Raw genomic sequence first — 13,064 nt, 5'->3', positions numbered from 1 at the left:
CATTATGTACTTTGGTTTGCAGAATTTATCACGTCCTCTGCAGACATCTCCCCAGAATTAAAAAGCACCTGCAGAACCTTCTTTTGGAATTATAGGGTATTCATGTGGTGAAACCAACTAGGGGAGATAGAGCCAAGAAAGTAAGTTCTCCTCCCACCCAAAACTAAGTCACAGTTTTGAAATGTATCTCTGATTTTGAACATGATTTTCAATCTATATACAGAGAAATCTCTTTGAAAAGAACTTAGAACCTTTGACTGCTCAATGTTTGCTCTTTGGAGACAAAACAGTGCAGCATGAGATTTTCAGAGGCAGGAGTAGCAAGTACACAGGCCACAGACATCTGTCCTATTCCTTTTGTGCTTTCCTGGAACAGCTGCCATTTGTTGGACACTTTCTATGTGCCAGGAACTGTGCTAAGTGTTCAGAAGTATCTTTGTTTAATCCACCATTGACTTTTGAGGTAAATCCAGGAGAAAGATGTGGTTCAGAGATGTTAAGTAAGTAGCCCAAGGCCACAGAGTAGTAGAGATAAATGAAAGAACTAAGGCTCAATCTTATATCTGGGCAATGCCAAAAGGATCTTAGCCACTTCAAATCTCTGTGATAGGTTGTACAGTCTAATCTGCTCCCTGACTGTGGTTAGTCATACGAGGATTCCTTTTTAAGAGTCTTTAGAGTGTTTGCTTAAAAAATTATAATGTCATTCTGGACTTAAATATTTTCTGCCTTTTTCAGTCTTTTAGAACCAAATGGCAAATTCTAGGACAAACATCTTCCTATTTAAAATCGATGACCCATTTCTATTTTAAGCATTAGGAGACTAATTTCTATGATTAAGTTAATGACCACATTGGAAGTGAGAAACTATCTTTCCAATTTCTGGAGTTTGCTCATCTGTTCCAAAAGATGTGTTTAAACTGACAAATGTCCAGATATGCCAGTTGACTGGACCCATTTTTCAACTCTAGAATATTAAGTTGTTGACTAGGCACTAGAAAAGAAGTCACGGGTACCTTCTTTTCTAGTACCCTCCTCAGCCCTCCATCAAAGCACATACCACGTGGCTGAATTTTCTGCTTAGATGATGCACTTGCGTTTGTCTTTGTGTCCCTGGTGCCTAACACACCCTCGGGCAAAAAGTACGCATTCAACAAATGTTTGTCAAATTAATAACTGAGTAACTTGAAAGCTTAGTATTTCCCCTGTTTTATCTAAAGATAATCAGGCCACATATCTCAGGTTGCAGATTTTGAAAAGAGATGGTGTTTCTATGAAACTTAATGTGGTCTCCTCACATCCACCCACCCTTCTGCCCTATACAAATGTATGACTGTGCACCAATTTGCATTTTTTTAATCTTCGATTTCCCAACTCTTTGGTAATATTTTCCTGGTTCATTTTCATTTAAATGGTAATTTCCAGCTTTGTAAGGGGAAAGCATTTCCTAGGCATTCAATTTGCATCGGTCCGCAAGACTCAGTATATACAAATGCCAAGTTGTATCAACATCTGCAAATTGGACCTGTCTTGCATTTTAGTAGCTTATGTCTCCTACAAGTCAAAGACTTCTTTAAAACTTGCTAAATGTTTTTTCTTTTTAATTTAGAAGAAAAGGGGGGAAAACCTGTCCCTTTGTTTGCAAACAAGTAACATGTGGAGCAAAAACCATGAAATTAATGTCTCTTGATGTGCAGCCAAATCTGAACAAAACATAAACTTTGAGTAATTAGCCTGTATGTGTTTGTGTGCATGTGCATGCCTCCACCTCAGTCTGGAACTGTTTGTGGTATATGTAAGCCTTCTGCCCTGATGACATCATTATTTAAATTAGTGACCACATGATTCCTTGAATTAAACAAACATCTATTTCAAATATTTCAAGTTTGTAGTATTCTATCAAAGTTGGTCTTAATAGCTACTTCTAGGACTAATTATTCACTTTAGAGTGTGGTGTTACATAAGTTTGCCTTGACTACGTGTATCAGGGAAGCTTTAAAATTAAGTTGAATAACTGTTGTTCTGCCTGAAAGGATTGTTTAATGACAAAAAAAAAACCACAACCTAGTCCCTTCTTTCACCAAGTAAAATAATATGGTGCAGTGGGCCTTTCCACAACAGATTCTTGTTCAGACAGAACTATTACCTGTTTAATAAAGTTTTGGCCTTTGATATGAAACCTTAGGAAGTTCTGTAGAGCATGGCTGAGTTTTCAGAAAGGCACATACATCCCCCAGTGCCATTGTACCACCACATTTAAAGAAATAAAATCATCCACCTTAGATAGTGAGCTCTTAGGGATCAGGAGCTGTGTTACTGCTTTCACAGGTTAAGTGCTGAGAAAGATGGGCCAGCCCAGAGATAGCAATTGAGTGATAGCTGTGTGCAGTTCAAAAACCCAACTGCATTTTCATTAGGAACAAGGAGAAGATAACATGCAGATTTTATTTTATTTCAAGGAGAGCAAAGCAACACTATTGTATTGAAAATGAAACATTAATTTTCATCCATTTTTGCTTGTGTCATAAGATGGCCTAGGAACAAAATGAGAAAACCGTAAACATTTAAGATAGGAACTAGGCATTCAAGGCAAGTTTAACCTATATTTTCACTAAAATCTAATTTAATAGTGATTTAGAATAAAGGCTGCATTTTATTAAGTTTTATTTTCTTGCATAAAATACCAGTAGATAAAGAATTGCTGTTCATGTAGAAAAATACACTGATAAAATAATAGATACTTTTTTTTTTTTTGGTTAGGATAAACAGTTTTAATTGGATTTAAAGCATTTTTATGAGTCTTTCCCTTTTTGCCTAACTCAATTGTTGAAAACACCCAGGCTCTTCAAGAATATGCTCTTCTTGCCCTAAGTGTTCTTTTATTTTTCAGAACTGCCTGCTGGTTGGGAAAAGATTGAAGACCCTGTCTATGGTATCTACTATGTAGAGTAAGTGCCCATTCACAATCCACACATTAGTTTATACCTCTCTGTAATTATGTACATTTGTGTTAAGTACAGCCTGACATCATTATAAGGCACAAACTAATTAACAATATTAATTTTATGATGAAAATATGTATGCATATTTTAATGAATGAGAAAATATTCAATAAATCTGAAAATAGCAAATCATATTATTAAATTCACATGGTCAGGATCCATGTCTTTTGTTCACCACTGCATCACAAAGGCCCAACATGGTCCTGGCATATGGCAGGTACTTAATGAGTATTAGTTGAATGAATGAATGAATGAGAAAAGCCAGGATTCAGTAGACCAGATAAAGAGGGATTGTTTATCTTTACAAGGAGTATCTGATTTGTCTACTTTTTGCTCTACCCAGATCTGAACTCCTTAGCAATTACTTCTTTATTCATTCATACATTTCAAAAGGTTCAGCCACGGTAATTTATGAAATGTTGCCAGGATTGAGGAGAAAATGGAGAACTAGCCTAGGATGCAGACTTTGTGTGTTTCTTTGTTTCTCTCTTGCCTGAGGTTCTGGTTTCCCATTTTTAAAAGTCTAAAACCCTCGTGACTTTACTGTGTGCCTTATTCTAGCATTGGGCTCCCACTTTTTCCTTTCATCAAAACTGTTGATTGATAGGATGATACTAAGTTAGGACATTGAAAAAAAGAAAAGCTTTGTATTATATAGTTTCCTCTGAGAAAAATGAGAGGTAACTAATAAAAGTCCCTTCGAAAGAAGCAAATGCCATATAAATATTGTAGAAACATAATCGTACCTGCCACACTGAAGATGTAACTGTCATATTTTCTTTCCTTTATGCTGCTGGTGATGAAAAGTCATTTGTATAATACCCTGGTGATATGAACACAAGACGAAAAAAGTGCCAGGCCATAAAATAGATGCCCAGCATCTTACTGTAGAAATTATGAGTTCAATATAGCAAGTGTCCTTGGCCAGTACTAACTTTTACCTCCACTTTGCCTAACAAGAGGGATTGGTAATATGGGGCATCGGAGAGGCAAACTTGGCTGCCCCTCTGACCCTCAGAAAATAAATTTCTTTTGTGTGCCCCAAAGATCATCTTTCTCACAGATGTACTGTAGGGTTTTTGCTATTTGAAGCTCATTTTGAATTGTCCCTCAACTAGTTTATGCATTAAGAGAGAGCAGGAACAGATGACAAAAGCTTTTAAGGGTGAAGACACTAGTTTGAGGGGCAAGTTTTTATCTTACCACACAGTTCTCCATCTGTCTTTTCAGATTCATGTGCCTGTTAATGGTAGACCATTTCTTAGGATGAAATTGCTACAAGAATTAGGAAATAAACATGTAGGCCTTTAATAGAAATTAAGAGCAATCAGTCTATCCTTTCTATTGATAAGCCTGCTTAAAAAAATAAAGCCTAGCTTTTTAAAAAACTTAGAGTTCTAAATAATCACAATAGTATGCTCCTAAATTTCTAATAAACTATTATTTTGAATTAAGAAAAATAAGTTCAGGCATGGTGGCTCATGCCTGTAATCACAGCATTTGGGGAGGACAAAGCAGGTGGATCACTTGAGGTCAGGAGTTCGAGACCAGCCTGGCCTACATGGTGAAACGCCATTTCTACTGAAAATACAAAAATTAGCCGGGTATGGTGATGCACGCTTGTAATCCCAGCTACTCGGGAGGCTGAGGCAGGAGAATTGCTTGAACCCAGGAGGCAGAAGTTGGAGTGAGCCAAGATCGTACCACTGCACTCCAGCCTGGGTGACAGAGAGAGACTGTCTCAAAAAAAAAAAAATAATAATGTATATTTATACGTATATGCTTGTGTGTGTTTGTATATGTGTGTGTGTGTATATATATACACACATATATGTACCATATATATGTACATATGTGTGTATACATATATATGTATATATGTATATGTATACATGTACACATATACATATGTATACATACATATGTGTATATATATAATTAGTTTTGTAGCCGTCTAAGTGTTTGGATCTTTGTCATTTTGAGCACATCACATCTACTTAGGTTAACTTTATTTGGATTCTCTCTGCCTAAGGCCTGTACTTTTAATTGTGCCTCTATGTTTAGTGATCAAAATAGTTAACAGATGTGAGTCGAGTTCTTTGTTTAACTTCATTGTTTGGATGAATGCTTATGCTTCTGTGAACCCTACTGCAGACAGTTACACAGCAGTTCTGGCATTGTATGTTACAGACAATGTCACATAGCCACTTTAATCTTATGTCTCAATAATTCCTTAATCTACTTCTTATTGAATTAAAGCAGCTTCCCCTGTCAGGTGGTATCTTGGACATTTGGAGGGGGGTCAGTGGTTAAAATCCTGGGATTTGAAAGCAGACAACCCTGAGCTTGCATGTCTGTTTCCTGCTAACTAGCTATATTATGCTAGGTGAAGTATTTAACTGCCCAGACACTTACTTTCCTTATTCATAAGATATGAATAAAAATAGGACTTACCTCCTGGCATTTACTGAGGACTTTTAAATAAAATGCATATAAAACTGGTAGCCCAGTGCTTAGTGCATATAAGCAGTCAGTAATGGAAACTTCATTTTTATTTCCTCTTTCTAACTGAGCATTTTAACACACGAGGGTTAGCATCTCAGGCCACCTGCTCTGCTCAGTTTGATTCCAGGGACTTGGTCTGATTGGCATTTTGCTGGTGGAATGAACTGTTTCAAGCTGAATACTATTTGCTGTCTTCCCCAGCCACATCAACAGGAAGACACAATATGAGAACCCGGTTCTAGAAGCCAAACGGAAGAAGCAGCTTGAGCAGCAGCAGCAGCAGCAACAGCAGCAGCAACAGCAGCAGCAGCAGCAGCAGCAGCAGCAGCAGCAGCAGCAGCAGACAGAAGGTTGGCCTCTTTCCTCTAGGCTTTTTCTTGATCAGGGGAGCATGGGGTGAAATCTGAGCGCTGACACCCTCGTGTGGTAAGAACTGGCCTTGATGATTGAGTCCTCTCTTGCCACACTGAAGAGTTGATGTCCTGTGGGGAGGAAGAGAACCCCCTCTCCATGTTCCTCTGGATGGCCAAAGTGGAGATCCTAATTCAAAGTCACTCAAATCTCCATTTTAATTTAGAAAGGAGCATCATTAGATCAGAGAACTTTCTGATGGGGGAGGAAATCTCTTGCCCCCGCAGTATTTGCATTGCAACTGGTAGCTAAATCCAAACCACTTTTAGCATTTTTACTTTAAGTAGAGTTACTGGGCATGAAACTAACTTTTAATTTTAGGAACATTACATGTAAAGAATCAGAAAGAGCTGGTAGTTTTGGGTGCTTTTAAAAATTACAGACGAATTCATGCTCTTTGTAAAAATATGGGCAATTCGGGAGTATAGAACATTAAATTCTCCCCTGGTTGCCCCCTTCCCATTCTCAGAGATAAGCCCTGTGCAGAAATTTTCTAGGGATATACATATACGCATATTTTAACAAAAATCTGATAATAATTTATACGTATATAGTATGTATGTGAGACCTGTTTTCTCACTTTTTATTTCTTGCACATATTACTAAGTTGGCTAATATAGATTTAGCTTATACTTTTTAATGGTGACATAATATTCCATTTCATGAATGCCTCTGCTTTATTTAGCCATTCGTTTATTACTAGATACTCTGGCTTTCCCCAGTTTTTCATTGTGATCTTTTAGAATCATAGACTTAATACTCCCATCAATATAATATGTGAATATCAAATAGAATATCAAGTATAATGCCTCTGTTACTATAATATTGAATATAATAAATATAAACCATAGACTACAGGTTGGCAAACTTTTTCTGTAAACAGCCAGATAATAAAGATTTTAGGCTTCGTGATTCAAACAGTCAATCTCTGTTAGAACTACTCACCTCAGCCATTGTAGTATGCAAATAGCTGTAGACATTATGTAAATGAATAGGTGTAGCTGTGTTCAAATAAAACTTTATGGGCACTGTAATTTGAACTTCATGTAATTTTCATATGTCACAAAGTATTCTCCTTTTTATTACTTTTCAACCATTTGAGAATAAAAGTTATTCTTGGCTCACAGGCTGTATCCAAACAGGAATTGGCCCCAGTTTGGCTAGTGGGCCATAGTTTGCCAACCACTGCCCTGGACTGTACAATTTAGAGAGAGTAGGTATGTATGTCTGTGTACATTCACCCATTGAAATGTTATCTACCTTAGTCTCTTTTCTAGCTAAAAAGAACTCTTCTTATATACATTTAGTGGGTACAAGTGCAGCTTTTGACACATGGGTATATTAAGTGGTGGTGAAGTGTGGACTTTTAGTGTAACCATTACCCAAATAGTATACATTGTACCCATTAAGTAATTTATCATCCTTCATCCCCCACCAACCCTTCCGAGTTGCCATGGTCTATTATTCCACACTTCATGTCCGTAAGTACACATTATTTAGCTCCCACTCAGAAGTGAGAACATGTGGTGTTTCACTTTCTGTTTCTGAGTTGTTTCACTTAAGATAATGGTCTCTAGTTCCATTCATGTTGCCGCAAAAGACATAATTTTATTCTCTTTTTTATGGCTGAACAGTATTCCATGGCATACATACCACATTTTCTTTATCCAGTTATCCACTGATGGACACTTAGGTTGATTCTGTATCTTTGCTGTTGTGAATAGTGCTGCGGTAAACATACAAGTGTAGGTATCATTCTGATAGAATAATTTCTTTTTCTTCAGATACCCAGTAGTGGGACTGCTGGATTGTATGGTGGTTCTATAGAGGTTGCAGTAATTTACATTCTCATCGACAGTGTATAAGCATTCCCTTTTCTCCACATCCTTATCAACATCTGTTATTTTTTGTCTAAAAATAATTTTTTAATGTATCTTTCCTGAGCTGATGAAACTTGGTAGTGTTAGAAAGTGCAGTTTGCAAATGAGAATGTACAATTGAATATGTTAGCTGAGCTGGAAGTGATTCTGGGGTGCCATCTCAAGGGTCACTCACTGTGAGTTATGTCTGGCCTTCCAAGGTGAATAAGACTACAATTAGGACCCAGGAGTATTTGTAATAGGTCTCATTTGGATTCAGAGATAACAGAAGAGCACACCCTTAGCAAACTGCTGAAATCTACCTTCATCTTCCTCCCTACCTAAGACAAGCTGGCCTCAGCAGCCCAGCTTATGTCTGAATCACATTAGAGAAATTTCTCCCTTATACAGCTGCCATTAGTTGACTGTATGTCTTTCCTGACATTTTTTAACTGACTTCACTTTGGACTTTCCAGCCAGAGAGAACTGGAGTTCTTATTCATTGTATGGTAATATTTCTTTCCCAAAACGTCTTAGACAAGAAAAAAAGAGCTTCATAGAATGAGGTCAGATAACAACTTCTTTTTAATCTAAGCTATCTGCCCTTGGTTTATTGCCTTGAGTATTATTAATAATAAGGTGAATCATAAGTAACTCAATGAGCCATTTGAAGGAAAAATAGGAAACTTTCTTTTCTTTTTCACAGAGTGGACAGAAGATCACTCAGCCCTTGTGCCTCCTGTTATTCCAAACCACCCTCCAAGCAATCCAGAGCCAGCCAGAGAAGCTCCACTTCAGGGTAAAGTACTTGTCTTTCTAATTGTGTCATGGTTTTAGCTCAAAATCTAATTTTTTTAAAGGTATTTTGAAAAGTGGAATCTCATAACTCCCAAGTCATTCCTTTGATAGTGAAAACCATAAATAATGAAAACAATGATAAATGTATTGTTAGACTTGTCAAGAAAAATTAGGAATCTTCCTGAATATTTTTTTTCCAACTATTTGTAATATTTTAAAAATAAAGACTACTTGTTAAATGATCATTCAAACCAACGTTTCTCAATCTCAGCACCATTGCCATTTTGGGGTAAGTAATTCTTTGTTGTGTGGGTTTGTCCTGGGCATTGTGAGATGTCCCCTGGCCACTAGATGCCAGTAGCACACAGCCCACCTCTCATTGTGACAAGGAAATTGTCCCCAGACATTGCCAGATGTCTCTGGGGAGCAAACCCATCCCAGAGATAGGAATCACTGACTTAGAGACCACAGATATTTAATAGTATGTTAAAAAAGATAAATCTGAAACTCAGCATTAGATATTTCAAGAGTCTAGCCAACATATTAGGTTTTGTCTAAGACTTTCCTATAAATGAAAATGGTTTGATATTGTGTTTTCAGTTCTCATTCCCTATTCTTGCTGCGGTTTTGGTATTTATGCATGTTTACAACGTTTCAATAGGTCTTGTTTGTTTACATTCACACATAGGATGAGGCCTTTATAGAGGATTATTCTTGAAAATTGGAAGTTCCAGAGCCTTGCAACTTTCAGGCCTCATTACTCTTAAATTATAGAAAATATTTGTGTTTAGTTTTCTTTTTCTTTTTCTTTTAAACAAGCATCATGTTTGACAGAGTTGGGGAATGTTTGTGGTACAGAAACAATAAAAATACTATAAAATTTGTCTTCCTTTCTACATTTTAAAAGAGATTTAATTGTGTTACATATAAAAGATAAGTAGAATAATTCATTTCTTTAATTTTAATTCATTATAATTTTCATAAGAAAGAAATTGTTTCTCTGCTAGCTGACATTGTCACTAGATTAGAATTAGTATCAATTTATGTAAAATAATTTCTTCTGGCATGAATGCACTTTTTAATGGTGATAATGGCTTTAATAAAGATGGGATATAGTAGATAATAATGTTGATTAGTATCAACATGACCGTGGAGTCCTCAGTTTTGTGGGGTTTTTTGTAAATATAAAATTCCTTCTGTAGGCTCATGCCTTCTTACCTTCCCCTCTCTCACAGTAAGTTAGCCTCCTTTCAGTTCTTTTAACCAGCAAAACTGTGAACCGCTTCTGAGCCTTTGCAGAGGCTGTTCCTTCTGTTTGCAGTTGTCTTTTCCTCCTACTTCTTACTCTGCTAACTCCTGTTCACCTCAGGTCTTTGCTAGATTACCCTACCATGTTTACTCTTAACCATCCTGTACTTCACATTTATGAAATTTAACCATTATAACTAGTGTTCATTTGTGTGCTATTATTTAACAATAGTTTCCTCATTAGACTTTAAATCCCATGGAGGCAAGAGACTATGATTCTCTGTTTTTTGTTTTTTCACTGTGAGATAATCCCAAACTAGGCATAATCCCTTGATATCCATTTTCTGATGACATTATTATTGAGTGAAACAGTATCCATCCATCTTTCCATCCATCCATCCATCCATCCATCCATCCATCCATCCACATATACATATAGAATAGCCAACCAGACTTTCTTACATAATTATCTTAGAAATTAAATAAATTAAAGCTGTAAAGGTTCAGGTTCTGAGTGCCAAATGCTTAGTGCACCAACTAAGAATTGAGACGGTATTTGTCTGTATTAGACACTTCATCTCAGATTCTTACTTTTCTTTAACTCAGCCTTTTTTTCTTTTTCTTTTTTTCTCTTCTTCCTTATTTCCTTATATCTCTTCCTTGTTTCTTTAGTCATCTAATGATTGACTAAGACATCCACTGGTTCTTCATTCAGGCTGCTATAACAAGTTGCCATAGACTAGGTGGCTTAAACACCAAACATTTATCTATCAGTTCTGGAGACTGGGAAGTCAAAGATCAAAGTGCTGGCAGATCCAATGTCCAATGAGGGTCCACTTCGTGGTTTATAGACGGCCATTTTCTCACTGTATCCTCATGTGGTGCAGAGTAGAGAGAGAAAATACTAGTTCTCTTCCTCTTATAAGAATTAGCCCATCATGTGGGCTCCACTCTCATGGTATAATCACCTCCCAAAGGCCCCACTTCCAAATACCATTCAATAGTGTCTGAAGGTTCAGGCTCACTGAACTCTCCTTGAGATTGACTCGTTTATTCTTACCACCCTTCTACTGTGTAGTCTCTCTGTTGATCCACACGTTTCAAGCACTTTTATAATCTTTGGAATATAACTGATACCAAAGAAACCAGTTAAAATCCATACCATTTGGCTCCAAGCTGTGATTTCAATAAACATTAACCTAGACTTTAGCCTCATTGGTTATAACTCTGGGTTACCTGCCTACCGGTTAAGTGTCTTGATTAGCCATCTAGTGTCTAGTGTCTTGTATCTTGGGCAGTATCTAGTGTTGATAGACTGTCAGGAAGAAGCCATATAGCTAATTTGGTGAGATTGTTTGGTAGCAATTTTGCCGAGTTCACAGGCCAACTAAATTCTCCCCTGATCAAGAGTGTACTTCTAATCTCAGCAAGTGATAATTTGGAGATTTGCTCTTATGAAAACTCTCCAGCTTCAAGCTTATGCTTGGAGAGAGATTTTTGCAGCTACCCCTCCACCACACTCACTCTATCACCACCGCCATCAAAACAATAACTCACTTATTGAGCTCTTATTATGTGCCAGGTACCTTCCCAGGCACTTTACCTACATTATCTGCCATGGTTGTTTCTCACAACTATCATGTGAAATAGGTATCATCATTACCTCCATTTATACTTGTGATACTCAGGCAGAGAGGTTTAGTAACTTGCCCAAGGCCATATAGCCACTAAGTAGCAGAGCACAAATTTGAACACTATACATGAGGAATAGTTTAACTTCTGGTTGAAAGGTTTTTGGTTGTTTTAGTTTTTGTGGGATACCTCATTTGTGTAGTCTAAATCTATGCTGTTCGGTATGGAAGCCACTGGTTACATGTTGCCATTTAAATTTAAATGAATTACAGTTAAAAAATCAAAAAATTAAGTTTTTCTGTCTCACTAGCCATATTTCAAGGGCTCAGTGGCTACATGTGACTAGTGGCTGCCATATTGAACAGTGCAGGTACAGAGCATTTCCATCATCACGGAAAGTGCCATTAGATGGTACTGGTCTAGGGTATTTAAACACTAGTGTCAAGAAGTGACATTTCTTCCCCCTCCCCCCAGCCTGGCAGGGAAACATGCACCTAAGGTTCATTCAGGTGCAGAGTTTTGGGCCAAGACCCAGAACATCCTGATCAGTGAGTCTAAGGAAGGAACTGAAAATGAGTACATTTTAAAAAGCTACCCAGGGGATTTTCCCTGGGTAAGACACAACCAAGTCTTACCGCTGGTGACTGGTAAACAGAGGTTAGGATCTTAGAAAATTACATGTACCACAGGGCTGCAGCTGAGAGCTCCAAATTCCACTGCTTATGGGGTGAAAAGCATTTCTTTCCAAAAGCTACATTAACTAATGATCCACCCATACGTAAAAAGTAATAAAATGTGCATAAATGTGAAACCCTCTGATTTTCCTTCCCTTGTTAAACATTGGAAAAGGAAGTCAGTCGTATAAATTCAAAGCTCTGCTCATGTCTTTATTAAGTTAACATTCTCAGCACAAAATATGCTAATGTATTTTTTTTAAATTAGATAAACTGCCAGGCACATTTTCACGTTTTCTAACTTAGCCTATAGTAAGAGTGAAAAGCTCCAACAACCAAACACCTCTTTTCAGCCTTCTCAAAGACATGATAAATATCATTTCTGTGTGCTTTTATTTGTTCATTCATTCTCTCACTCAACAGAAATTTTTGGAGCACATAAAATGTACCAGACAATATTCTAGATACTTGATATACGTATAAAAATCCTCATGGGGCTAACATTCTAGTGGTTTTATGTACCTGCATATCAATGCCACTCATGCATGGGAGTTGGGGATGGTAAGAAAACCAAAGCAATAAGTAAGATGTATATTCTTTTGGAAGGTGGTAAATGCTAAGGACAAAAATAAAGCAGGAAAAAGGGATTGGGAATGTTGGAGGTACTGCAATTTTTAGTAAGGTGGTTAGGGAAGGTCTTGCTGCGAAGGTAATGGCTGTTGATGTCTCTGCATAACTGAAATGTGTTTCCCTTCAGGGCCCTGGAATGCCCTAGCAGCACCTGCTACAAGAGTGTAGGCCAGTCACCCTCCTCCCCCTAAAGTAAACTTTGGGGGTTATCTTACCTCACCTCAATTTCCATCTGATAATTGTCTTGGCAGCTGTCTCCCCAAAGCTCTTGGTGCAAGTGACACCACCCTCCCAACGCCTTGGCA

The 13,064-nt window shown here is 37.4% G+C and overlaps 1 protein-coding gene across 49 annotated transcripts in view; it reads left to right on the top strand.

Annotated features, from left to right (window-relative positions):
- The window catches only part of MAGI1 (membrane associated guanylate kinase, WW and PDZ domain containing 1), a 675,392-nt gene that overhangs the window by 583,314 nt on the left and 79,014 nt on the right, over positions 1 to 13,064 (top strand). For all 49 annotated transcript variants that reach the window (XM_055110110.2, XM_055110109.2, XM_055110107.2 and 46 more), the window contains 3 exons: positions 2,891 to 2,948; positions 5,709 to 5,857; positions 8,484 to 8,576. In XM_055110110.2, coding sequence (XP_054966085.1) covers positions 2,891 to 2,948; positions 5,709 to 5,857; positions 8,484 to 8,576 — 300 coding nt within the window. The remainder of the gene's footprint in view (positions 1 to 2,890; positions 2,949 to 5,708; positions 5,858 to 8,483; positions 8,577 to 13,064) is intronic.

This window comes from Pan paniscus, chromosome 2 (assembly GCF_029289425.2).
Source record: "Pan paniscus chromosome 2, NHGRI_mPanPan1-v2.0_pri, whole genome shotgun sequence".
Taxonomy (NCBI): Eukaryota; Metazoa; Chordata; class Mammalia; order Primates; family Hominidae; genus Pan; species Pan paniscus.
Note: the sequence above shows the minus strand (reverse complement) of the source record. Positions and strands in the feature narration are given on the sequence as shown.